This window comes from Balaenoptera musculus, chromosome 20 (genome assembly GCF_009873245.2).
Source record: "Balaenoptera musculus isolate JJ_BM4_2016_0621 chromosome 20, mBalMus1.pri.v3, whole genome shotgun sequence".
Classification (NCBI taxonomy): Eukaryota; Metazoa; Chordata; class Mammalia; order Artiodactyla; family Balaenopteridae; genus Balaenoptera; species Balaenoptera musculus.
Window position 1 is genome coordinate 38,189,768 of NC_045804.1, and position 27,911 is coordinate 38,217,678.

The following is a 27,911-nucleotide window of genomic DNA, read 5'->3' on the forward strand; positions in this document are numbered from 1 at the left end:
AGCGTGCGCGCGGCCCGCCCCGGGCGCGGGCGGAGGGGAGAAGGGGGGGCGCGCGCGCGGCGGCCAGCCCGCAGAAGCCGGGAGCAGCGCAGGAGGGAAGAGCGTCAGCCGCGAGCCCGGGCGAGCCGGTATGGGGCCCGCGGGCTCGGGCGGGGGGCAGCGGGCGGGCGGGACTTGGCACTGACCGGGCCCCGGGGCCCTGGCCGGACCGGTTGGCCGAGGGCCTGCGCGAACGTGGTCTCTGGAAACTTTGTGCCGGCGTCCCCCATCTGCTCCCGGGCGGTTCTCGCATCCTCTGGGCGGCGGGGAGAGGAGAGGCCCGGCGCCCAACGCAGCGCCCCCTCCTCACCGCCCGACCCCGCCTCGCGGGCTCTCGGCGCGCATCCCCCCCCGCCACCCCGGCTGCTCCCCCACTGCGGCGACGCCTGGGCCGGGGTCCCAGCCCTCTGGTTCCTTCGCGAGCATCCTTTCTGTTCCCCTCCCCCTCCCTGACCCCTCTGCTCTGCGGTCCAGCCATGGCCTCTCTGCCTTCTCACCCCGTCGCCACCATTCGCCCGCTCCGAGCCACGGGAGCGTCGGCAGCTTTTTGCATCTTCCAAAGGTTTCTGGTGCGTTGGTAGAAGCAACTTGACTTTCAGCAATGCCAAGTATTCAACTTGAGTGTTTCTCTGCGGTGGTGGGTTGGTGAGCACAGCGCTAACATGTCTTTTTGTTTCTCCTAAGTACCCTTGCTCCAAAGCGAAGTTGAGTAGTTGTCTGTGTGCAAGAGGAGTTGCATGCTGTATGTAGCTGCCTTAAGTGGATTGTATAACTATATTTTATTTAGGTGGATGTTTCCAATGGTGCCAGCCAGTGTTATGGTAACTGGGCATCCCAGAGGCAAGGGAAGGAGGAGTGACTTAAAAATGCAGTTCTACTGTGCAGGGATTTTTTTTTTTTTTTAAGTGCCTTGTGCTTTTCATCCAGCAAGACCTCAGGGCGTTTAGCACATGTTAACTAGCTGTTCAGTGTAGTTTTATGAGAGCGGTAAGTAGAAAGCATTACGTCCCATTTTACGGATTTGAAAACGGAAGCAAAACGCCAAGTCCTGATTGTTTACTCACCTGAAAGGAATATGGACCAGAGTTCCTGGAATTCCTAGTCCATGAGGCCACTCAGAAAAGTCATGGAATATTGAAATATACTCCCTGCGATTGTACAGATCAGTTGAAAGTCACAGGGTGGGGCTGCCAGCAGCTCCACGCTTGGGACTCAGCTCTGTCACAAAGTTAAGTGATACTGGACAAGTCACAGCTGCTCTCTGCGTGTTTCCTAGTCTTTAAAATGAGGGGAACAAAGGTGCTGTATTCTTTGCAAAGTTGTGTGAGTGTGTCTGGAAGCTCCACTTCCTTGAGCTGCATTTGGTGACTGTTAACTTGTTGTGGACTCTTAAAGGCCCCCATTCTCAGGTTCCCTTTAGAAATGCAGGGAAGGAGGAGCCCCCAGAATGAATAACCGCCTCGTCTTCACCAGAGGCACCTGAGAATTCACATCAGGGACAGGCTGAGGCAGGGACCCCGACGTGGGTGGGAGCAGAGGGTTGCCTGGTGGAGGAAGGAAGGAGCCCTGCACAGGCGGCTTGACACATGGGCCCTACTCCTGCCTCCAGCTCTGACTCATCTTCTGACGCTTGGGGGAGGAGAGGTAGATGCTTGATATTTTTGGCTTTCCCCCATAAAATGGGAGACAGTTTACTTCATTCGAAGGCTTTTTAACGTTAGTGTCCAACGTGTCCATGCTGAGTTCTTAGCTGAAATCTCTCACATTGGTTGAATGCAGGTATGATTTGTGTAATATTCTTTAATGCAGTGGTATAAATGTATATTCTTACCATAAAAAAATTGGCCAGGTGGGTAAGTACAGGAAATGCTTTAAAACTTTAGCATTTTAAAATGTTGCTCCTTAGGGAAGGAACTGTGTTTGGTAGATTCTTTAGCAATTGGGATTTTATTTTAAGGTGAGGTGGATTACAAATACTTTTTCCCAATACCAAGAATTAATCATTCTCTGGAAAAAAATTAAAACTTTACAGATAAGATTAAAGCCTTCTTTTGAGCATCTGTCCCAAAAGTAACTGCTGCGTATATCTTTATTGGTCTATGTGTATTCTTTTAGACTTTGCTAAGCATTTTCATAAATGTCTGTTTGCACAAAGTGATTTTTTTTTCTGGTTTGCATAGTCTGAAAACTTCTAGCTTTTTTCTTTTTTCCTGAGTGACTTTTTTAATTGAAATAAATTATTATAAAATTAACCAATCCTGTTTATAGAGACTGGGTTTCTGTCTAGAACAGGTAGCATGTGTTTTAAGTACAGCTGGTCGTAAAGTTGTATTAACCCTGATAGCATGGTAGTATTTCTCCAGACAATGGAGAAATGACCCCTTCTTAACTTCAAAACAGTTAAATCATTAAGATCCTTGGCGTTACTCTTGGTTGCAAATGAAAACTTCCCCATTAAAAAAAAAAATCTACTGTGTTCGTCTTTTCTTTGCTTGTGAGGAGGCATAAAAGGGAGTGGAAAGCAGAGAGAGTTGCTAAAGCAACAGCACCTAAGTATAAACTTACAGAGCGAATATTTAAGATGGTAGCTTTAGTTATTTATGAAAGCCTGACTGGGGTGAAGACAGAGAAAGGGAAATGTTAATGTGGGCACAGTTCAAATCAGTAATTTCAGAAGATAGGTGAGTTAAAACAAAATTCACGTCAAGAGTGTATGGGTTTCTGGTGGTCCAGTGGTTAGGACTCTGCGCTGCCGAGGGCTCGGGTTCGATCCCTGGTTGGGAAACTAAGATCCCACATGCCGCGCAGCCCGGCCAAAAAAAAAAAGTGTTTATAGGTTTATAGTTTAGACATTTATTGAGACTTTTGCCATGCGAAAGGTTCAATGCTGACTATTGGGGTAGAAGGCAAATAAGGTCCCTGCCTCATGAAGCTGACAGGCCAGTAATGATATTCAGAGAGGAAGTGTTCTTTCCCCAGATAGGCCAGAATTGTAAGGGTTCTGAATTACTGGAAACCAACATTGTATTTATTTAACTGTTTTTTATTGTGAATTATAACACACAGAAAAGGGTATAAAACATAAATGGATAACTTAATTATTTTAAAGAAAACAGCTGTAACCATCTTGCAGGTCAAGAAGTACCCTCTTCTCACTCTTTCCCAGTGACCACCTCTCTCCTTACCCCAGAGGTAACCCAGCCAGTAACTAGCGTCATTTTTGTGGAACTCATTTCCTTTCTTTTCTACAGGTTTTATCACCTAAATACTAACCCTAAACAATATAGTTTCATTTTGCCTGTTTTTCACTTTTATGCAAATGGAATTAATGTAGGTATTCTTGTAAATGCATTTTTTGGGCGGGGGGTCAACATCATATATATGTATATGTATGTAAGTGTGTGTATATATACATATATGTATATACACACATATATAATTTTTTGGTTCAAATTCTTGCAGCATTATAGTTTTTAAGATTCATCCATGTTGTTACCTGTAACTGTAATTAGTTCATATTTTTATGAATATACCACACGTTATCTATTTGTCTTCCACTGTTGATGGACATCTGGGTTGTTTCTGGCCCAGGGCAGTTATGAATACTGCTGGTCATAGATGTGCATATCCTCAGCTTTACTAGCTGATGCCTGTTTTCCAAAGTGGTTGTACCAATTCCTCCAGTGGTGTCAGCCTTGAACTTATAATCCACTGTACTTGCTGTTTAACCACAACATGTCTGGCTATTTCTTGAATGAATGAATAAATTTCACCTAGGTGGCTTGATCCCTGGCCCTTCATGTGCCACTGTATTTTTATACACTTAAGTTTGTATGGTTTGGACTACATACCACCCAAAGCCAGAGATGGTTTTCCACTCTATGTGGCTGACAGGTACCTAATAGAATCCTTCCATTGATTTTATTTTTTTAAACAGATGTGTAGTTATAGGGTAATTTAAATATGCAAAATGAAGTATTAAAAATTAAAATGTCTAGTACCTAGAAGTTTTAAAGGTTTTGGAAGAATTTTACCTCTTGGGCCACCAGATGCCTTGATGTGGGGAATTGCATCGTGCTGGAGAATACTTGCCTTGCGCCCAGCTCTGAATGTGCAGGCCAGCAGTGCTGGCTTTAGTGTGTGATGTGTGCAGGAACCCAGGCCAGTACTTGTGAAAATACCCTCTTAAGGACCAGTACTCACATGCTTGTGTACACGTGCAGATCCCCTAGAGGCACCAGCACAGGAATTCCTTGGCAATTCCAAAGGAACCACAGCTTCTTTGCTACAGGAATAAATGCTTCTTTTACAATCTTTGAAGTGTCCTTTTCTCCAAGTCTTCCTTTATACTCGACAGTAGAAGTAGTACCGGGTTTGATAGAGAGTTCCTGCTTTCTGAGTAGACAGTTGCCAGGTTAACTTTAATTGCCTGTGTTTGGTGTTGCCAGCTGGATTTAAAGCTGGGGTGTGTGTGAGAGAGAGAGAGGGAGGGAGGGAAAGAGAGGGAAAGAGAAAGAGGAAGGGAGAGAGGATAGGGATGGGAAGGTCACGTCAGGACAGTTATTAAATTATTAAGTTCAGGTGTTTGTTGAGCATCTACTGTGCCTGGTGTTATCTGCTAACAGTCTCTTTCTATCCTAAGGGCAGAAATACAATTCTGTACGTTTAGAAAACACCTTTCAACTGTCATCATGAAATTATCTCTGAATAATAAGATAAACTAGCATCTGAAAAAAAAAAAACACCCCTAAGTAGATCTTTTTCTTAGTTGGAGGGTTGGTAGAAGAACAGTAGTCCAAAGAATGTGAGATTTGTAATTCCTTTAAATTTCTTCTGTAAGGCATCTTGGAAAATGGCTAAGTTGCTCTATTTTCAGTCTTTACAAATCATGAATACTTTTTTACTCATATACTAAAGGTTTTTTTTTTCAGATTCTCTAAAATAACCATAATTTTAAAAACTACATATGTATAAATTAGAAGTTTTTAAGAAAAGATACCCATAGTGGGAGGATGAAGAGTAGTGTCAGAACCTCTTAGTCTGAGTGATGGGGGGAGAAATTTTGTGTTTCGTGATATCCTTTTCCAAAGGCTGTAATTTACGGAGGAGCTTTGTTTTCCATCTATTGCAGGGAAGAGCGGGGAGCCCTGGTGCCAAGGGCCGTGTCCTGTTATGTGCAGCCCATGGCCCTCCCCGCTCACCTCAGCACTTCCCATTCTTGCTTTTACCCTGACAGAGAGTAACCTCCTATCCAGTTTGGTCAGCTTTCCCCTGCCATCTGGAGGTCTCAGTGGACAAAAAGGCCCTTCTGAAATGTATATGCAACTGCTGGGCTTACTGGTGCCTTGTCCCAGAGCAGTTTCAGCATCAGTGGAGCATGGCAGACCTTTGTGACTCCTTAGGTCTTTTGAGTTTGTAGAGCCACAGGAGGAAACTCTTCAACAAGAGGGTGTTGCTTCTGTTAACTAGTAAACAGTGATGTGGCAGATAGAGCACCACCAGAGCCTTCTGACCAGCAGCGTAGTGATTCTCATGCAGGATTCTCATGCAGGGTCCTTAGAACCACTTGGAAAAATATTCCTTTGCCATATACTAAGATGGCTTTATAACATAATTTCAACTAGGGGGTTGGCAGATATTTTTCTTTGAAGGGTCAGGTAGTAAATATTTTAGGCTTGTGGGCCATACAGTTTTTTTTTTTTTTTAACTTATTTTATTTTTGGCTGCATTGGGTCTTCATTGCTGCACGCGGGCTTTTCTCTGGTTGCGGTGAGCGGGGGCTACTCTTCGTTGTGGTGCGTGGACTTCTCATTGTGGTGGCTTCTTGTTGGGAGCATGGGCTCTAGGCACGCAGGCTTCAGTAGTTGTGGCACGCGGGCTCAGTAGTTGTGGCTCGCAGGCTCTAGAGCACAGGCTCAGTAGTTGTGGCACACGGGCTTAGTCGCTCCACGGCAGGTGGGATCTTCCCGGACCAGGGCTCGAACCCATGTCTCCTGCATTGGCAGGCGGATTCTTAACCACTGTGCCACCAGGGAAGTCCACAGTTTCTGTTGCAGCTATTTAACTTGCCTTTTTAAGCTTGCCTTTGTAGCATGAAAATGCCACAGTTAATATGTAACAAATGAGCATGGCTGTGCTCCAGTAAAACTTCATTTATGAACACTGAAATTTTAATCTCATACAATTTTTATGTGCCATGAAATAGTGTTCTTCTTTTGAATTCTCTTTTAACCATTTAAAAATGTATAAACCATTCTTATCTCATGGGCTGTACAGAAACAGGTGGCCGAGCAGACATGGCCCGCCTGCCATAGTTTGTCGGCCCCTGATTTGAACAAGAGTAGAATGAGGTTCAGAGACCACTGCATTCTCGTTTAGTGTAAGACTAGTAATTAGTAGTATAATCTACAAAGAACTATGTATATTATCTTTTTGTATAAGACTATTTCTTTAGGAGACAATTAAAGCCAAGGGAATAACTTCAGGATCCTATGTTCCTTGACTCCTATTTAGCTAAAAACTTGGTTCCTTCCTTTGCTCCAGGGAGGCTCAAATACACCCAGTTGCCCTCAGAATTCGGGAGGCCTGCTGTCCCTCAGCAAGGATAAGGGTATGGAGCATCTAGCTAATGCAAGAGACTTACCTGGTTATCTTATTCTGCTCAGACACTCTCATAGATAATTACAGATGCCTTTGGTTTATAAAGAAAAATGGGAAGTTAATTCATCAGCAGCTTACAAATGAAGTTAATTTGGTATAAAAGCACCAAAAATGTGGAAGCGGACCAGAGGTATGATATAGAAGTCCCTGCAGGGAGAAAGTTGAGGCTCACTGCTTGACTTTTAAAAATGTTGATATATCTAGTGAGACATCAAATGGTTAGATGATCAAAGAGTGTTCAGCTGTTCACCATTGAGCTCTTAGTCCTGTGAACTTTATTCTAATTTATAAATTCGTTTTTGTCTCCCTTAAAGTAATAATGAACTTCTAAGGACTGAGATCTTATTTATGAAAGGACCTGAGATTTCATGAATTCTGCTTTTCAGAGGGCAGTAGTGACTTCCGCAATTTTGAGGCAAACTTATACGTGCCTTGGGTTTAATTGCTGACGTGATTTTTTTAAGTACTCTGGGTCTAGATGTTCTGACTTATACAAATCAAAGTTCACCACTTAACCAGGAGTCTATGATTCATGTTTAATTTTTACCACTTACTCTTTGAAGATTTAAAAGTATTATTTGTATAGGCTGTGGCACAAATTGGTTTCCACTTATCACCAAACAAGCTTAAATGTGATTGTGGAATTTTGCAAGCATTTTCTGGGTTCAGGATGATCAGATTTTTCACACCCAAAGACCATCTCATACGACTTAGCAGTTTAGGATTTTTTAGATGAATATCCAGATTATAGATAAAGTATAGTCAGACTAAATTTATGTTCCTTAATTTCTTTCTCTTCAGTTTTTATTTTCTTCCCCAGTGAAGTGTACTTTTTGGTAGTCTTTAGATCAGTTGATCTGTTGTGGTCAGATTGTATGACTAATCAACAAATGGACAACTCATGGAGAAGGGGTTCTGGTCCCAGTGGGGTTACTCATTTTCTGTGTAGAGTCTGGAAAAACCTCTTAACCTCCATTTACCTCTGATTCCTCATCTGGGAACCATGACAGCAGAATGATGCTAATCTGTGAGGGGCTGAACATGCTCGTGTGGCTTAAACAAAACAAGCGCTCGAGTTTGCTTCAGCAAGTCCAGTGGGACAGACCGAGGCGGATTAATGCGAGCTGTGCTTCTCACCCTTTAATGTGTATACAGATCACCTGGGATCTTGTTAAGCTGTGGTGTCTGCTTCTGTAGGTCTGGGATGGGGCCTGAGATTCTGCATTTCATTCAAGCTCCAGGTTGATGCTGCTGGGCCTTGGACCACACTTTGTGAATAGTGAGGGGCTATATAGAAAAGGGCTAGTGTTCTTCATTTGGAATCTCAAAAATAAGGAGGCTCTTGCAAGGCAAGAATGGCAGCATGTTTTAAATGGATTGGAGAAAAAGCATGATAGTGTAATCTATGAGACACTTCCCCAAGAAACAAACAACTCAGGTTTTCAGCACCACTGTTTTTGTTTTTGTTTTTTTTAACATCTTTATTGGAGTATAATTGTTTTACAATGGTGTGTTAGTTTCTGCTTTATAACAAAGTGAATCAGTTATACATATGTTTCCATATCTCTTCTTCCCTCTTGCATCTCCCTCCCTCCCACCCTCCCTATCCCACCCCTCTAGGTGGTCACAAAGCACCGAGCTGATCTGCCTGTGCTATGCGGCTGCTTCCCACTAGCTATCTATTTTACATTTGGTAGTGTATATATGTCCATGCCACTCTCTCACCCTGTCACATCTTACCCTTCCCCCTCCCCATATCCTCAAGTCCATTGTCTAGTAGGTCTGTCTTTATTCCTGTCTTGCCACTAGGTTCTTCATGACCTTTTTTTTTTTTCTCCTTAGATTCCATATATATGTGTTAGCATACTGTATTTGTTTTTCTCTTTCTGACTTACTTCACTCTGTATGACAGACTCTAACTCCATCCACCTCACTACAAATACCTCCATTTCGTTTCTTTTTATGGCTGAGTAATATTCCATTGTATATATGTGCCACATCTTTTTTATCCATTCATCCTATGATGGACACTTAGGTTGCTTCCATGCCACTGACTGTTTTACTTTGTCTTGACCCTGTGCCTTCTCTGCATTACTGCAGCACCTGCTGTTTGCACCACTCATTTGATTCGCTTATTGTTAGTTTGTCTATAATTGTTATTCATCTGTTTTATTCATTTTTAAAAATATTTATTTATTTATTTTTGGCTGCGTTGGGTCTTCGTTGCTGTGCATGGGCTTTCTCTAGTTGCGGTGAGCAGGGGCTACTCTGTTGTGGTGCACGGGCTTCTCATTGCGGTGGCTTCTCTTTGTTGAAGAGCACAGGCTCTAGGCATGCGGGCTTCAGTAGTTGTGGTGTGCGGGCTTCAGTAGTTGTGGCACGCAGGCTCAGTAGTTGTGGCTTGTGTGCTCTAGAGCACAGGCTCAGCAGTTGTGATGCATGGGCTTAGTTGCTCCACGGCATGTGGGATCTTCCCAGACCAGGGCTTGAACCCGTGTCCCCTGCATTGGCAGGCACATTCTTAACCACTGCGCCACCAGGGAAGTCCTCATCTGTTTTATATGTGTATCTTGTGTCGTTTCTTGAAGATGATAAAATCCTAGCACAGGGTGATGTCTTCTGTTACTTTATATCCCTGTTCTAGTGACTATTGCTGCATAGCACACCATTCCAAAACTCAGTGGTATAAAAATCATTTTTATTCTTGACCTACAGGAATCTGTGTGTTTGCTCAGAGATTCCCGTAGGTCAAGAATTTGGACCTCATGTAGTGGGGACAACCTGTCTTTGCTCCACAGTGTCTGGGGGTGACTTAATGGCTGGGAGCTAGAAACACTGAAGTGTCTTGACTCACATATTTAGTAGTTGATCCTGGCTATCAGCTGGGATCTCCGGTGGGCTGCTGGCTGTAACACCCACATATGACCTCTCCACATGGTGACTCTGCCGGGCTTCTTTGGGCTGCCTCACAGCATGGCAGCTGGGTTCCAAGAGCAAGTCTCAAGAGACTAGGGAGAGGCGTTTGACATGTTTATGATCTAGCCTCTGAAGCGTCATTTCTCCTGTTCTCTTTTGGTTGAGTTGGTCACATTGTAAGAAGGTCATGGGGGATGCAGGGTATTGTTATGGCCATTTTTTGCCAGTACATTCTGCCACAGTCCGCAACAGCACTTAGAATAATGTTGAACACGTGACATGAACTCAGTAAATGCCGTTGTGTGAATGAGTGACAAGTAACTTAAACACCAAGATGGATGAGGACCAGATTAAAAAACTCAGTTCCAAATGTAAACAGATTGCCCCCTGATACCCAAATAAATACATACGTTCACCTTTTATAGATAGTTATTTATAGTCTCTTCTCTCTACTTATTCTGTTTCCAACATGAGAATCTATGAATTTATCATATGGAACTAAACTTCTAAAGAATGTGCATCTCTGTCACTATTAGCATGCTTTTTTTCCTTGCTCTCATCAAGTGGACTCTCTGTGTCCTCCTTTGGACTGTGGTATATTCTCCATCCAGCAGCTGGCTAGTGTCTTAAAATGATCAGCCTTTGTTAGGCTCAGTTCATGGGCTGGTGGTTCACATGAGGATATTGAGATGTCAGCCAGGTCACGACTACACAGGCAGTTGCTCTACAGCTACACACTGGGGGAATATCTGTGGCCAAACTAAAATGGTGATTCTCAGATTCTTTAGTTCTATGTGTATTATGTGTATTTATCCTCTTTCCAACCATCTTATCAGTGAAATTATATGGTGGGAAAAGCAAAACAACCCCTCCTCCAAATGTAAGATGTTGAGGTGTTTCAGCAAATTACTAAAGCTTTTCAGATAACTGAGAACAATTTGTGAATATCTTTTATTTCATTTTATTTTAACATGAATATAACTCAATACTTGAATTCTATTCTTAATTTTTAAAAAAATAAATTTATTTTATTTTATTTATTTTTGGCTGCATTGGGTCTTCGTTGCTGCGTGCAGGCTTTCTCTAGTTGTGGGGAGGGGGGCTACTCTTCGTTGCAGTGCGTGGGCTTCTCATTGCGGTGGCTTCTCTTGTTGTGGAGCAAGGGCTCTAGGCGCGTGGGCTTCAGTATTTGTGGCACATGGGCTCAGTAGTTGTGGCTCGCGGGCTCTAGAGTGCAGGCTCAGTAATTGTGGCACATGGGCTTAGTTGCTCCGCGGTATGTGGGATCTTCTTGGACCAGGGCTCGAACCCGTGTCCCCTGCATTGGCAGGCAGATTCTTAACCACTGCACCACCAGGGATGTCCCTATTCTTAATGTTTTATCAGAAAGTTTTTTCCCTTGAATTTTGCCACACTGATTTTTATTTGTAAGAGTATTTTAACTTCTTTCCCCATTGGAACACATTTCTGATTTAATAACAAAATGTAATGAGAAAAGTAGTATTTATTTACAACAATGTAGGCTAAAATGCCTCTATTTTATTTTTATTTATTATTTTTTTAATGAATTTATTTTATTTATTTTTGGCTGCGTTGGGTCTTTGTTGCTGCGCGTGGGCTTTCTCTAGTTGCAGCAAGCGGGGGCTACTCTTCGTTGTGGTGCGCGGGCTTCTCATTGCAGTGTCTTCTCTTGTGGAGCATGGGCTCTAGGCGTGCGAGCTTCAGTAGTTGTGGCATGCGGGCTCAGTAGTTGTGGCTCGCAGGCTCCAGAGTGCAGGCTCAATAGTTGTGGACCAGGGCCGAACCCGTGTCCCCTGCATTGGCAGGCAGATTCTTAACCACTGCACCACCAGGGAAGCCCACCTCTCTTTTAAAAAGGGTGACTTTAAGAGTTTTTTTTTTTTTTTAAAGAACTAGATAAACATTTACTTTAATGGAAGAAGAAAATGTGATTACGTAGGCTTTTCATGTATTAAAAAATAAAAACAACGTAGGCCTCCAGTATATACTGCGAACCTCTGAAATCCCTAAAGCTGAAAATATCTTAGATCATTTTACATGGTCATCTCTAGCCACTGTGGCCATTTTTCTGCTTATTCAACATGAGGAGAAAAAGCAGTAGATAGAATTTCAGTTCTTTAACTCCTGATTCTAGTGATTTTTGTTATTAAAAAAAAGAAAAAAAGTAGCTTCTGTGGCAGTGGGATGGGTGCTCTGAATAGACTGTGACTCCAGGTAGCAATTCTGCACCTGCTGCCGGTATAGACGCAGGTGCCACATTCCAGGAGCTCTCCAGTGCAGGGAGCAGGCAGTTGTTAATAGTTTATGCATTATTGAGATTACAGGCCCACTGGGTAGACACTAATTCTACATTTTATTTAGCACTTAGCACTTTGATGTTCGTTATTCAAAGAGACCAGCATCATCCCTGACATTTCTTATAACTTGTTAAAAAAAAACCCAAAAAACAAAAAACACCTCTCTGGGGTTGGTTTAGGACACCTCCTCTTTTTTGTCTTTCACCTCACACCACCCCCATTCCCCTGGCCAGGAAAGCATTTTTCCCTCCAAGAAGTAAATGCAGCTGCCAGAGCAACTTGGGAGGGCTGAGTTGAACACCATGGACAGCGACATGGACATTCCTTGGTGTTCTCTCTGGTCATCCTTGTCCCAGAGACCAGTGTGCTGCAGTGGGAGTGGTGCTGTCACTCAGAGGGCATCTTGCAATCATTGATCCCTCAAACGTGGTCAGTCTTTTTTTTTTTTTTTTTTTAAATAAATAAATAAATAATTTCATTTATTTTTGGCTGCATTGGGTCTTCATTGCTGTGTGTGGGCTTTCTCTAGTTGCGGCGAGCGGGGGCTACTCTTTGTTGCGGTGTGCGGGCTTCTCATTGTCGTGGCTTCTCTTGTTGTGGAGCACGGGCTCTAGTCGCGCAGGCTTCAGTAGTTGTGGCACGTGGGCTCAGTAGTTGTGGCTTGCGGGCTCTAGAGCTCAGGCTCAGTAGTTATGGCGCACGGGCTTAGTTGTTCCGCGGCATGTGGGATCTTCCCGGGCCAAGGCTCGAACCTGTGTCCCTTGCGTTGGCAGGCAGATTCTTAACCACTGCACCACCAAGGAAGCCCATGGTCAGTCTTTTACTCTCCTAATAGATATCCTTCTCTGTTTTCCTGTACACATTCACTAAGTTGATTTTGACACACATGTGATGTAATATGCATGTTTTCTTTTATTCATTATGATCAGAATCTGCTAATCTTAGAAATGAAGCAAACTAGGGCTTCTTGTTGTGGCTACTCTGGGACTGCTCCTTGCTGAGGTCCCTCTGCTATCAGGAGAGCGTTCTGGGTCCTGAAAGGTGTACCTGTCTGTGGCAGTATTTCCCTCTTCTGGGCAATAGGAGAAAACCGGAGCAGCCCATTTGGGGTCAGTCTTCTCTGTGTGTAGCATTTGAACATGTCCTGCTTAGGCAGATCTAAGGCCCCTCATGCACTGAAGGTGCTGGTGGTGTGGGAGTCCTGTAGGGCAGGTAGTGAGGCTGCAGCCACCCCTGCACAGGCACAGAGAAGCGCTGTGTGGGCTTGAGCAAGGGATCCAGACACCTTGGATCTTTTCTTGGCTCTGTGACTTGTCTTCTCCAAGTTGAAATCATCTCACTCTTTCTGAACCTTATATTTTTCGATCTGTAAAAGGGGTCGGGAGTGTTGGTCAGAGGAGCATCTGTATATCTGTGCCCTCTGAGTGTTCTCTGGCAGAAGTTGTTTTTCTAAACCTTGGACTCAGCTTTGGCATTTTAAGCAGGTTTTTGGCACGAGACCGGCTAGCAGCAGCAGGGAGGGAGCATCATGTCTGTCTCACTTGGATTCTGCCCTGAGGACTCACAATCTGCGTTCTTTTCCCTGCAGCGCCAAGCACCCTATCACTGCCCGACGAATGGGAGTTAACTGAGTAAGCTAGGCTTTCAGCCCACCCATCACTTACCCATGACCCTTGATGAAGACCTTTCTGCTGAAAAGGCCAGTGAGCCTGGGACACAGGCCTCAGGAGGGCAAGTGGCTTTCCCAAAAGGATAATTATTTGGGAGACCACAAGACTGAGTCTCTCTTAGTTAGACAGTAACTAGATAACCTGGTTGGAAATTTGATTAGCATCTTCCACACTGAGGATGGAGTTTTCACCAGCAGTTCAAAAGCCTAACTTTGTGTGTTTATTACCACGCTGACTTTGCTTTTTAAACTATTAGGATTCTGCCAGGGAAAGACTTGGAAGTGGCATGAGACTGCGCTGTGCTGCAGGACAGGCTGTTCTTTTTTTTTTTTTTTTAATTAATTAATTAATTAATTTATGGCTGTGTTGGGTCTTCGTTTCTGTGTGAGGGCTTTCTCTAGTTGTGGCAAGTGGGGGCCACTCTTCATCGCGGTGCGCGGGCCTCTCACTGTCGCGGCCTCTCTTGTTGCGGAGCACAGGCTCCAGACACGCAGGCTCAGTAGTTGTGGCTCACGGGCTTAGTTGCTCCGCGGCATGTGGGATCTTCCCAGACCAGGGCTCGAACCCGTGTCCCCTGCATCGGCAGGCAGATTCTCAACCACTGCGCCATCAGGGAAGCCCCGGGCTGTTCTTATAAAGTTCTGCCCGTTTCCATGCATATCTGACCCTCACATCCGCACACATTTCCTTATGCGACTACTTCCTTGTTCGTCTTCATGATGCAGTTTCACCTGTGTATGTCTGTGTACCTCTGTATCATTGGTCAGCAGATGTGGTCCCCAAACGAGGGGTGGTAAGCTTGGGCGAGGCAGCTCCCTTCAGGCAAGGGCGGTTTCTGGGGAGAGACTTGTGATCCGTCAGCACCTGCATTCTGAGTGCCTCAGTCTTGAAGGGGAATCTGGGTGGCACACCACAGCATCCACCTCTGCAGCGGTTCTCAAAGTGTGTCCTCTGGCCAGCAGCATCAGCGTCACCTGGGAAATAAGTGCCAGCTCTAGAGCCCCTCTCCAGAACTACTAAATCAGAAACTCTGGGGGCGGGGCTTAGCACTCTGTTTTAACAAGCCCTCCAGGTGATTCTGATGCATGCCAAGTGTGAGAACCACTGCAGTATAAAGCTGGAATTATTTTAATTTTTTAAATTGAGGTATAATTGATATAGAACGTTGTGTCAGTTTCAGGTGTACAACATGATTCGATATTTGTGTATATTGCAAAATGATCACCATGGTAAGTCTAGTTAACATCTGTCACCATACATAGTTAACAAAATTTTTTTTCCTGTGATGAGAACTTTTAAGATTAAGTTGCTCTCTTAGCAACTTTCAAATGTGCAGTACAGTATTAACTATAGTCACCATGCTGTACATCACATCCTCATGACTTACTTTATAACTGGAAGTTTGTATCTTTTAACCTCCTTCACCCATTTAGCCCCCACCTCTGACAGCCAACAATCTGTTCTCTGTATCTATGAGCTCTTTTTTTTTTTAAAGATTCCATGTATAACTGATGCTATACACTATTTGTCTTTCTCTGACTTACTTCACTTAGCATAATGCTCTCAAGATCTATCTGTGTTGTTGTAAATGGCAAGATTTCCTTCTTTTTTATGGCTGATTAATATTCCATGGTGTGTGTATATATATATATACCACATTTTCTTTATCCGTTCATCCATCCATGGACACTTAGGTTGTTTCCATGTCTTGGCAGTGAACATGGGGATGCATATGTCTTCTTGACTTAGTGTTTTCATTTTTGTTGGATAAATACCCAGAAATGGAATTGCTAGATCATATGGTAATTCTATTTTTAACTTTTCAAGGACTCTCCATACTGTTTTCTGTAGTGGCTGCACCAACTTACATTCCCATAAACAGTGCACAAGGGTTCCTTTTTCTCCACATCCTTGCTAACACTTGTTATTTCTTGTCTTTTCGATAATAGCCATTATAACAGGTGTGAAGTGATATCTCATTGTGGTTTTGATTTGCATTTCCGTGATGATTAGTGATGTTGAATACCTTTTCATGTACCTGTTGATCATCTGTATTTCTTCTTCGGGAAAATGTCTATTCAGATCCTCTGTGCATTTTTTTTTTAAATTTTATTTATTTCTGTATGTATGTATGTATGTATGTATGTATGTATTTATGGCTGTGTTGGGTCTTCGTTTCTGTGTGAGGACTTTCTCCAGTTGCGGCAAGCGGGGGCCACTCTTTATCGCGGTGCACAGGCCTCTCACTGTCGCGGCCTCTCTTGTTGCGGAGCACAGGCTCCAGACGCGCAGGCTCAGTAGTTGTGGCTCACGGGCCTAGTTGCTCCGCGGCATGTGGGATCTTCCCAGACCAGGGCTCGAACCGGTGTCCCCTGCATTGGCAGGCGGACTCTCAACCACTGCGCCACCAGGGAAGCCCCCCTCTGCCCATTTTTAAATCAGATTGTTTGGGGTTTTTTTTTGCTTTTGAATTATACACACTGTTTATGTATTTTGGATATTAACCCCTATTGTTCATATCATTTGCAAATATTTTCTCCCGTTCCATATGTTGTCTTTTCATTTGTTTAGTTTCCTAAACAAAAGCAAAAGCTTTTTAGTTTGATTTAGTTCTACTTTTTTATTTTTGCTTTTGTTGCCGAATCCAAAAAATCATTGCCAAGACCAGTGTCAAGGAGCTTATCACCTCCTATGTTTTTTATGGAGTGGTTTTTTTTTTTCTTTGTTTCTCTCTTTTATTTATTTATTTTTGCCTGTGTTGGGTCTTTGTTTCTGTACGAGGGCTTTCTCTGGTTGTGGCAAGCGGGGGCCACTCTTCATTGTGGTGCGCGGGCCTCTCAGTATCGTGGCCTCTCTTGTTGCGGAGCACAGGCTCCAGACGCGCAGGCTCAGTAGTTGTGGCTCATGGGCCTAGTTGCTCCACGGCATGTGAGATCTTCCCAGACCAGGGCTCGAACCCATGTCCCCTGCATTGGCAGGCAGATTCTCAACCACTGTGCCACCAGGGAAGCCCCAATCACATCCTATGTTTTATTCTAGGAGTTTTATGGTTTCAGGTCTTAACATTTAACTCTTTAATACACTTTGAGTTATTTTTTTTTGTATGGTATAAGATAATGGTCCAGTTTCATTCTTTTGTGGTGTTCAGTTTTCCCAACACCATTTATTGAAGAAGCTGTCCTTTCCCCATTGTATATTCTTGGTTCCTTTGTTGTAAATTAATTGACCATATACACATGGGTTTATTTCTGGGTTCTATTCCGTTTCATTGATCTATGTGTTTTTATGCTGATGCCATACTGTTTTGATTACTATAGCTTTGTAATATAGTTTGAAATCAGGGCGTGTGATGCCTCCCAGCTTTGTTCTTTTTTCTCAAGATTGCTTTGGCTATTCAGGGACTTTTTGTTTCCATACAAATTTTATGATTGTTTATTTCTGTGAAAATGCCATTTGATAGGCATTTGATAATTTTGATAGAAAGTTGATAGGGATTGCACAGAATCTGTAGATTGCTTTGGGTAGTATGGATATTGTAACAATATTAATCCAGTTCATGAGCACCAAATATATCTTTCTATTTATTTGTGTGTTCTTCAGTTTCTTTTATAAATGTCTTACAGTTTTCAGTATACAGGTCTTTCACTTCCTTGGTCAAATTTATTCCTTAAATATTTTATTTTTCCTGATGCAGTTTTAAATGGAATTGTTTTCTTAATTTCTCTTTCTGATAGTTCATTATTAGCCTATAGAAATGCAACAGATTTCTGTATACTGATTTTGTATACTACTTTACTGAATTCATTGATTAGTTCTTTTTTTGTGTGTGTCCAGTCTTTAGGATTTTCTATATATAATATGTCATCTGCAAATAGTGACAGTTTTACTTCTTCCTTTCTGATCTGAATGCTTTTTATTTCTTTTTCTTAACTAATTGTTCTGGCTAGGACTTCTAATACCATGTTGAATAAAAGTGGCAGGAATGGGCATCCCAGTCTCTTTCCTGATCTTAGAGGAAAAGCTTTCAGCTTTTCATCACTGAGTATGATGTTAGCTGTGGACTTGTTATATATGGCCTTTATTATGTTGAGGTATGTTCCCTCTATACCTGCTTTGTTAAGAGTTTTTATCATAAATGGATGTTGCATTTTGTCAGATGCTTTTTCTGTACCTATTGAGATGATCATGTGATTTTTATCCTTTTCTTAATGTGGTGTATCACATTGATTGATTTGCGGATGTTGTACCATCCTTGCATCCATGGGATAAATTCCACCAGATCATGGTGTATGATCCTTTTAGTATATTGTTGAATTTAGTTTGCTGCTATTTTGTTAAGGATTTTCCCATTATGTTTATCAGAGATATTGGCCTGTAATTTTTTTTTTTTCTTGTCTGGTTTTGGTAGTAATGTAACTCTGGCCTTGTAGGATGAGTTTGGAAGTGTTTGCTCCTCTTCTGTGTTTTGGAAGAGTTTGAGGATTGGAATGTATTCTTTTTTCCGGAGACAGCTAATATCAGAGTAGAAGATCTCTGTGAGGTTCATGAGCAGGAGCTGAGTTTCTTTTCTTTTTTTTTTAATTTTTATTTATTTATGGCTGTGTTGGGTCTTCGTTTCTGTGCGAGGGCTTTCTCTAATTGCAGCGAGCGGGGGCCACTCTTCATCGTGGTGCGCGGGCCTCTCACTATCGCGGCCTCTTTTGTTGCGGAGCACAGGCTCCAGATGCGCAGGCTCAGTAATTGTGGCTTACGGGCCCAGCTGCTCCACAGCATGTGGGATCTTCCCAGACCAGGGCTCGAACCCGTGTCCCCTGCATTGGCAGGCAGATTCTCAACCGCTGCGCCACCAGGGAAGCCCAGTATGTATTCTTTTTCTTTTAAAAAAAAATTTATTTGGCTGTGCTGGGTCTTAGTTGCAGCACATGGGATCTTCGTTGTGCAGGCTCTTAGTTGCGGCATACGGGATCTAGTTCTCTGACCAGGGGTCGAACCCAGGCCCCCTGCCTTGGGAGCACAGAGTCTTAACCACTGGACCACCAGGGAAGTCCCTAGTATGTATTCTTTAAATGTTTGGTTGAATTCACCAGAAAAGCTGACTGTCCCGTACTTTTGTTTGTTGAGGGGTTTTTGATTATGGATTCAATCTTCTTCCTAGTTATTGGTCTGTTCAGATTTTCTTTTTCTTCATGATTCAGCCTTGGTGTATAATTGTTAATAGTAGTCTCTTATGATCTTTCGTATTTCTGTGGTATCAGTTGTAAAATTTCTTCCTTCACTTCTGATTTTGAGTCCTTGTCTTTTTTTTTTTTTTTTGTGAGTCTAGCTTAAAGGTTTGCCAATTTTATCTTTTCAAAGAGTTTCTCTTAGTTTCATTCATCTTTTCTACAGTGTTGTCTTTTTAGTTTCTATTTATTTTCATTCTGATCTTTGTTATTTCCTTCCTTTTACTGACTTGGGTATTCGTTCTTTTTCTAGTTCCTTGAAGTGTAAAGTTACGTTCTTTTTTTAAAAAAATAATTCATTTATTTTATTTTTGGCTGCGTTGGGTCTTCATTGCTGTGTGTAGGCTTTCTCTAGTTGCAGTGAGCGGGGGCTACTCTTCGTTGTGGTGTGTGGGCTTCTCATTGTGGTGGCTTCTTGTTGCAGAGCACGGGCTCTAGGTGCGCGGGCTTCAGTAGTTGTGGAGCGTGGGCTCAGTAGTTGTGGCTCGAGGGCTCTAGAGCGCAGGCTCAGTAGTTGTGGTGCATGGGCTTAGTTGCTCCGCGGCATGTGGGATCTTCTCGGACCAGGGATCGAACCCATATCCCCTGCATTGGCAGGCAGATTCTTAACCACTGTGCTACCAGGGAAGTCCCTAAAGTTAGGTTCTTTATTTGAGATCTTCCTTGTTTCTTGATGTGTAGGCATTTATCATTATGAACTTTCCTCTTAGAAGTGCTTTTCCTGCATCCCGTAAGTTTTGGTATGCTGTATTTCCAATTTCATTTGTCTCAGGTATTTTTTTGATTTCTCTTTTGATTTCTTTTCTGACCCATTGGTTGTTCAGTAACATGTTGTTTAATCTACACTTATTTGTGAATTTTCCAGTTTTCTTCTTGTAATGATTTCTAGCTTCAGACCGTTGTGGTTCAAAAAGATGCTTGATGTGATTTCAATCTTAAGTTTATTAAGGCTTGTTTTGTGGCCTAATATATGTCCTAGAGATTGTTCCATGTGCACTTGAGAAGAATGTGTATTTTCTTGCTTTTGGATGAAGTGTTCTCTATATATGTGTTAAGTCTACCCGGTCTAATGTGTAGTTTAAAGCTGATGTGTCCTTACTGATATTCTGTCTGGATGGTCTATGCATTGATGAAAATGGGGTATTAAAGTCCCATATTATTGTATTGTTGTCTGTTTCTCCCTTGAGGTCTGTTAATATTGCTTTAATTAATTTACTTTTAAAAAATTTTGGCTGTGTGGTGCAGCATGCAGGATCTTAGCATGTGGGAACCTAGTTCCCTGACCAGGGATCAAACCCGTGCCCCCTGCACTGGGAGCACAGAGTCTTAACCACTGGACCACCAGGAAAGTCCCAATATTGCTTTATATATTTAGATGCTCTGATGTTGGGTGCATAAATATTTACAACTATTTTATCCTTTTGTTGGATTGACCCCATTTATCATTATGTAATGCCCTTCTTTGTCTCTATTTTAAAGTCTATTTTGTCTAAGTGTAGCTACCCCAGCTTTCTTTTGGCTTCCATTTGCATGGAATATCTTTTTCCATCCTTTCATTTTCAGTCTGTGTGTGTCCTTACATCTGAAGTGAGTGTGTGTATCCTTATATCTGAGGTAGGCAGCAGGTCTTTTTTTTTTTAAATCCATTCAGCCCCTTTCTGTCTTCTGATTGCAGAATTTTGTCCATTTACATTTAAAGTAATTATTGATAAGTATATACTTACTGCCATTTGGTTAATTGTTTTCTGGCTGTTTTGTAATTCCTCTGTCCCTTTCTTCTCTTGCTCTGCTACTTTGTGGTTTGATGATTTTCTTTGTGGTATGCTTAGATTCTTTTCTTCTTAGATCTTTTGTGAATTTGCTATAGGTTTTTGCTTTGTGATTACCATGAGGCTTACACGTAACAACTTATAACAGTCTAAGTTTAAACTCATTCTAAAGCACATTTTTACTCCTCCATCCCCCACATTTTTGTTTTTTATGTCACATTTTATACCATTTTATCTTGTATATCCCTTAATTACACCATTTTATCTTGTATATCCCTTAATTATTATATTTTTACTACTATATCTTTTAATCTCCATACTAGTTGTATGAGTAATTAATCCATACCACCTTTGCATTATATTTTTCTAAAGTGTACTGTAGTTACCTCTACCAGTGAGATTTATACTTCCATGTGTTTTCCTGTTACTAATTAATGGCCTTTATTTTCAGCTTTAGTAAGTTGCGTTCATTCTTGTAAGGCCAGTTTAACTTTTGCTTGTCTGGAAAACTCTTTAAATTCTGAATGACAGCTTTGCTGGTATTCTTGTCTGGAAGTTTTTTCTTTCAACATCTTGAATATATCATGCCACTCCTTTCTGACCTGGAAAGTTTCTGCTGAAAAACTTGCTGATAGTCTTATGGGGGGTTCCCTTGTACATAACTAGTTGTATTCTTCTGGCTTTTAAAATTCTCTTGTGTTTTTACTTTTAACAATTTAATTATAATGTGTCTTGGTGTGGGTATCTTTGGGGTTTGGTTTATTTGGAACTCTCTGGATCTGGATGTCTGTTTCCTTCCTTAGGTCAGGGACGTTTTTATCCCTTTTCTCTCTTTCTTCTCTTTCGGACCCCTATAATGTAAATGTTGGTCTGCTTGATGTTATCCCATAAGTCCCTTAACCAATCTTCACTTTTTTTCATTCTTTTTTCTTTTTACTGCTCCAGTGGTTTGAGTTTTACTGCTCTGTGTTCAAGTTCACTGATCCTTTTTATGCTGTCATCTAGTCTGCTGTTGAACCTCTCTAGTGTATTTTTCAGTTAAGTTATTGTATTTTTCAGCTCTGTGACTTCTTTTTCATACTTCCTTATAGTTTCTGTCTCTTTGTTGAAGTTCTGTGTTCATTCTTTTCTCGAGTTAAGTGAGCATCTTTATCACCATGATTTTGAACTCTTTTTAACAGGTAAATCACTTATCTCCATTCATTAATGACTTTTTCTGAGGTTTTATCTTGTTCTTTCATTTGGAGCATATTCCTCTACTTTTTCATCTTAATTTTAGACTCTCCCTGTTGGTTTCTGTGCATTAGATAAAAAAGCCACCTCTCCCAGTCTTGGAGGAGTGACCTTGTGTAGGAGATGAATCTTACCATTCAACCCTGCCTTAATCTTGGTTGTCTCTCAAACCTTTGTGATTGTCCAAACAGACTATTTTATTTTTAGTGGCTTCCAGTAGTTGCAGGTGGGCCCAGACCTGTCAGTATTCTATAGGGAAGGGTCTCAGTCACCAGCTTTTAAAGTATGTAAATATACAGTCTTGTGGGATGACTAGCAGTAAGTCCTACTGTCTAACAGAGCAGAGGTGATCTAGAAGTGTCCCTTGGGCAGCAGTGACAAAAATCAGGATACCAGATGAGTATACAAGTTCCTTTCTGGAAGATACCAGAGACTTGGAATGAGGCAGAGGGTGAACACATAGATGGCGTCCACTGGCCTCTGTCCCCAGAGTGTGCCAAAGCAGAAGCTGGCCCCTTAGGCTGAAGCTCCAGGAAAAGCAAATAGGCCTCTTTCACAGAAAGACTGAGGGTGTGTTTCAGTTGGCTGTCTGTGTTGTGCCCCAGGGTTAGTAGCCAGCCAAGAACTGTGTTTGTCCCCAGAGCTAGGTGATCAAAAGGTGTCCCCTGGGTGGCAGCCACAGAAGCCAGGGCGCCAGACACACATAGAAGCTACTCTCCGAGAAACTGGTGCTCTGGAACACAGCAGAGGGACAGCGCAAAGACAGTGCCTGCCCTGTGAGGTCTTTGGAGAGGCTTACAGTAGACCCTTATATGTGTGTTTAATTAGAAGCCTGCCTCTTAGGTTGCAAGCTATAACTATTTTTTAAAAACTATTTAAAAATGTTAAATATGCACATGTCATAGGGCTCAGCCCTTCCACTCCTAGGTATTTAACCAAGAGAAAGGAAGGCATATATCCACACACTTACCCATGAGTGTTTACATCAACTTTACTTGTACTAATCTAAAACTAGAAACAACCCATTTCCATCAGTAGGTGAAGAGATAAACCTTGTTGTATCTGCACAATGGAATACTAGTCAGCAATAAAAAGGAATGACCTGTTGATAGACACAGCTTCATGGATGAATGTGAAAATAATTATGCTGAGTGAAAAGCCAGACCAAACAGAAAAACCCTACATTGTATGATTCCATTTTATAAAAGTCTAGAAAATGTAAACTGTAGTGACAGAAAGCAGATCAGTGGTTGCTTGGGAGTGGGGCTAGAGGGTGAGGGAGGGATGAATTATAAAGGAGCATGAGGAAATTCTGGGGGTGACGGATATGTTTATCATTTTGAGGTCACGGTGTCTTTTGAGTGTACACGTGTCAAACCTCATCAAGTTGTACATCAAATTGTATGTCAGCTATGTCTCAACAGAGCTGTAAAAAAATGAAAATTTAAGTGCAGTGGTTATGTGGGAAAGGCTGAGGGACATACAGGGGAGGAACACTTTTTTTTCCAGTTATTTATATTCTTTTCCATTATGGTTTATCACAGGATATTGAATATAGTTCCCTGTGCTATACAGTAGGACCTCATTGTTTGTCCATCCTGTATATACTACTTTTCATCTGCTAGTCCCCAACTCCCAATCCTTCCCCTCCACCCACCTTTGGCAACCACAAGTCTGTTCTCTAGGTCTGTAAGTCTGTTTTCATAGATAATGCTCATGTGTGTTGTATTTTAGATTCCACATATAAGTGTTATCATATGGTATTTGTCTCTCTCTTTCTGACTTCGCTTAGAACGAGAATCTCTAGGTCCAGCCATGTTGCTGCAAATAGCATTATTTCATTCTTTTTTTATGGCTGAGTAGTATTCCACTGTATATATGTACCACATCTTTATGCATTCATCTGTCGATAGACATTTAGATTGTTTCCATGTCTTGGCTATTGTAAATAGTGCTGCTATGAACATAAGGGTGTGTGTATCTTTTCAAATTATAGTTTTGTCTGGATATATGCCCAGGAGTGGGATTGCTGGATCATATGGCAACTCTATTTCCAGTTTTTTGAGGAACCTCCACACTGTTCTCCATAGTGGCTGCACCAGTTTACATTCCCACCAACAGTGTAGGAGGGTTCCCTTTTCTCCACACCCTCTCCAGCATTTGTTATTTGTAGACTTTTTGATGATGGCCATTCTGACTGATGTGAGGTCGTACCTTGTTGTAGTTTTGACTCGCATTTCTCTAATAATTAGCAGTGATGAGCATCTTTTCATGTGCTTATGGGCCGTCTGTATTTCTTTGGAGCAGTCTGTTTAGGTCTTCTGCCCATTTTTCAATTGTGTTGTTTTTTTGTTGTTGAGTTGTATAAGCCGTTTGTATATACTGGAAATTAAGCCCTTGTCAGTGGCATCATTGGCCACTATTTTCTCCCAGTCTGTAGGCTGTCGTTTTGTTTATGGTTTCATTTGATTTCTGTTGCCTTGGGAGACTGACCTAAGAGAACAGTGGTACAATTTATGTCAGAGAATGTTTTTGTCTGTGTTCTCTTCTAGGAGTTTTATGGTGTCATGTCTTATATTTAAGTCTTTAAGCCATTTTGAGTTATATTTTGTGAGGATGTGTTCTGACTTCATTGATTTGCATGCCACTGGGGAAGGAACACATTTTTAATGATACTGATTGGTGCTCATATTGTTACATAAATGAGTAAATAAGAGGGCCAACCTGGAAGAGAATACAAAATGAAAGCAATTTCAAATTGCTCTCCACCACCAGCACCTCCTGTAGTTGACGTTCATAGCTGCAGCCACTTCTGCAGCACGGCTCTTCGCAAAGCTGGCTGGCTGCGGGCACCTGGCCCGGCTGCTGCACCCACTGTAGCATCTAGCACGCTGCACACAGTCCCACACTGCCAGGTGGACTGTGGGCACAGGGAAGAGATTCCAGCTTGCTCTGCATCTCTTGCTGGCCCCGTGAGCAGAGCCTTACATTTCAGTATGTTGTAGTCTCTGAATCTCCTCTCAAATTCATCTTGGTTGTGGCCAAAACGGCACTTAATATTTTTCACACCATGGGTTATGTGTCATTAACAAAAATCTGAGACTTGGGTTGATACTTCTTACTGGCACATTCTTTAAAGGCACATGGAGCTATATTTAACATGCTTTCCACTTCCTAGATTTATTCCAGTCAAACCCAATTTCGTAGTAAAAACTCAGGAGGAATTCTTTTGAACTTCCTGAGTGACCATATTCTTGCCTCTTTGTCTTTCTGCAGATCTGAGTTGCATCCACTCTGATCACCACTCACTCACTTAGGACTTTCCAGACGCAGGACTCCAGAGTAATCAGACTCCTCAAGTGAGTAGCCCCAGCACCACCAGTCTGTGGAACCGGGGATGTTCTTGTCTAACTGAAATCACTGTGGGCATCCCTACGGTACCCTGGGTGGGGATAGGCACACTTCTCAGAGGGCACAGCCTATAAAGTGGTATGAAAGACTATATAATATTGAATGTCTTTTATAATAACCACTGTATTAATGAAAGAATATAGATGTTCAAATGTTAAATTTTAATTCCAACACCTCTTAAGCCAGTGGGATACATCTTGGGAGTTTAGAATTGGCTGAGGAAGGTGAAGTTATTTAGCCACACCCAGGGTCAGGTCAGCTAAAATGCTCATTAACTTAGACGAATGAATTTTTGAGACCATGGCCTTCAAATTGCCTAGGATTGTTTCCATGGAAATGACATAGCACAGGTATTCAAATGTCACAAATATGATAGAGTTAGCTATTTTTTAAATTATAAAGGGCTAAGGTGACCATATATCCTGGCTTTTCTGTAACTGATCCAATTCAGTATCTCTTTAGTCCACAAAGGCCATGTACTGGATGTATTACCTAAAGCGATATCGTTTTTATACTTTGTAAGTATAATCTATGTACGATCTCTATGTCTAGATTTAGGTTTAGGAAAATATGGCCATCATATAGCTGTGGAGGTAGGCAAGAAGTATATGAAAGAACATGGCCACAGAAAGGATCACAAGTTCTGATTTCTTCCTGATTACCAGGGAATACCACTCCCTTCAATAAGAGCAAGACCCTGCAAGATTGTTGTTCAGGGATTAGCTGGGCTTCTTTCTGTCTTTAACTTTTCCTAAAATAGGTTGACTTTCTATTTAGTGCCTTTAAAAAAAAAAAAAAAAATCACCAGAGTGCTTTTACATTGGTTTTGCATATTGGCATCTTAGACTACTTTTCCTAACTGTTAATCGATGAAAATGATTTGTCTATGTCCTGGAAAGAACACACTATTATAGACAATAAGCATTTCTAATACTTTCACCTTCCCATTCCACAAACACTGCAGAAGGCTGTGATGAATCAGTAGCATTTAAAGTACTGACATATACCTGTATTTTGCAGGAAAGTGACTGTAATTTCCAGTTCCTTGGTGGAGGAAAACAAAACACTCTGGTCTTGCTTCCAATGATGCAAGTGTGATTGCTGGCGTCTTCATGAGCTCCAGAGGTCACAGCACGCTACCACGGACTCTCATGGCCCCTCGGATGATTTCTGAGGGAGACATAGGAGGCATCGCTCAAATCACTTCCTCGCTCTTCCTGGGCAGAGGCAGTGTAGCCTCCAACCGGCACCTCCTCCAGGCTCGTGGCATCACCTGCATTGTTAATGCTACCATCGAGATCCCCAATTTCAACTGGCCCCAGTTGGAATATGTTAAAGTGCCTCTGGCTGACATGCCTCACGCCCCCATTGGACTATACTTTGACACCGTGGCCGACAAGATCCACAGCGTGAGCAGGAAACACGGGGCCACCTTGGTGCACTGTGCTGCAGGGGTCAGCCGCTCGGCCACGCTCTGCATCGCGTACCTGATGAAATACCACAACGTGTGCCTGCTGGAGGCGTACACCTGGGTGAAAGCCCGGAGGCCCATCATCAGGCCCAACGTGGGCTTCTGGAGGCAGCTGATAGACTACGAGCGCCAGCTCTTTGGGAAGTCGACAGTTAAAATGGTACAGACACCTTACGGCGTAGTTCCAGACGTTTACGAGAAGGAGTCCCGACACCTGATGCCTTACTGGGGGATATAAGTCACCAAAGCCTGCATCAGCAGCCCCTCGAGCAGTACCAGCATCTGCTGCACGCGTCTGCTCCCCTCTTCACCTTTCTTTCCAAATGGTTGACTTTTGGTTCTCCCTGAAGTGTTTTTTACACTGGGTGTTCATGTCTATCTTAAGAGAGAGAGGGAGGGGAGGAACGTAAGGGGAATGCTTACACAGCTACTGACATTTTTAAAACTAACATTTTGGAATAGCGTTTATGAAAATCTTTAACTGGCTTTTAATCATTTTTAACAATTTGAACAGTTTAATAAACTGGTTCTGCTCTATTCTCAATCCCATGCCTTTTGGCATCATGGGAGGAGCTCAGTGCAAAAATCACTTTGGGCCCTGATTAACCCTTTAGATACAAGCTTTGCCCAAGGCTGCCGACCAAACACATGCTTAGGGAACATTGATACCGGTGTCAATCTCTACTGGATCAGCCCTCTTTCCTTTCCCCCTATTATTTAGTGACTCTGTAAGTTAAAAAAACAAGCCTTTATTATTTAGCTGTTAAGTAATTATATTGAAATCTGCTGCAAACACCCTGTTGGAATCAATGTGCCCCAGGACTACATTAGCATTATTTTTAATAAATATATCTGCTTAACATATTGGAATTTTTCCTAATAAGAATTTCAGGGTGTGTGTATGTGTGTGGATGAGGGAAAAAAGATGCTCTCCAATAACTATTATTAAAATATGGCTCCTGTGATAATTATGAATGCTCTTTAAACCAGACATCCCACTTGAATCATGTCAGTGTTGACCATCCTTGCAGATGGGCAGATATTAACAAACATAATTCACAGTGTTGGAATAGTAGAAAACAGCACAGTATACACTCTAATAAAGGGTACAGTTTTCAGTTGTCTCTTGGGAACTGGAGGGCACCAAAGCAGTGAGTCCTCCATCAAAGAAACTTTTTTTGTTTTTTTTTTATAAACTTTAA

At 42.2% G+C, this 27,911-nt stretch overlaps 1 protein-coding gene across 4 annotated transcripts; it reads left to right on the plus strand.

Annotated features, from left to right (window-relative positions):
• Positions 1–27,569, plus strand: DUSP14 (dual specificity phosphatase 14). Of its 4 annotated transcripts, none has more exons than XM_036838335.1 (3): positions 1–128; positions 25,104–25,186; positions 26,259–27,569. In XM_036838335.1, exon 3 carries the CDS (start codon positions 26,351–26,353, stop codon positions 26,945–26,947), a length of 597 nt encoding a protein of 198 aa, XP_036694230.1. In that variant the 5' UTR covers positions 1–128; positions 25,104–25,186; positions 26,259–26,350; the 3' UTR covers positions 26,948–27,569. The 4 variants fall into 4 exon arrangements, with proteins under 4 accessions (XP_036694230.1, XP_036694231.1, XP_036694233.1 ...); XM_036838336.1 differs by lacking the exon at positions 1–128 and adding an exon at positions 226–608; XM_036838338.1 differs by lacking the exon at positions 1–128 and adding an exon at positions 646–684.
• The last annotated feature ends 342 nt before the right edge of the window (positions 27,570–27,911 follow it).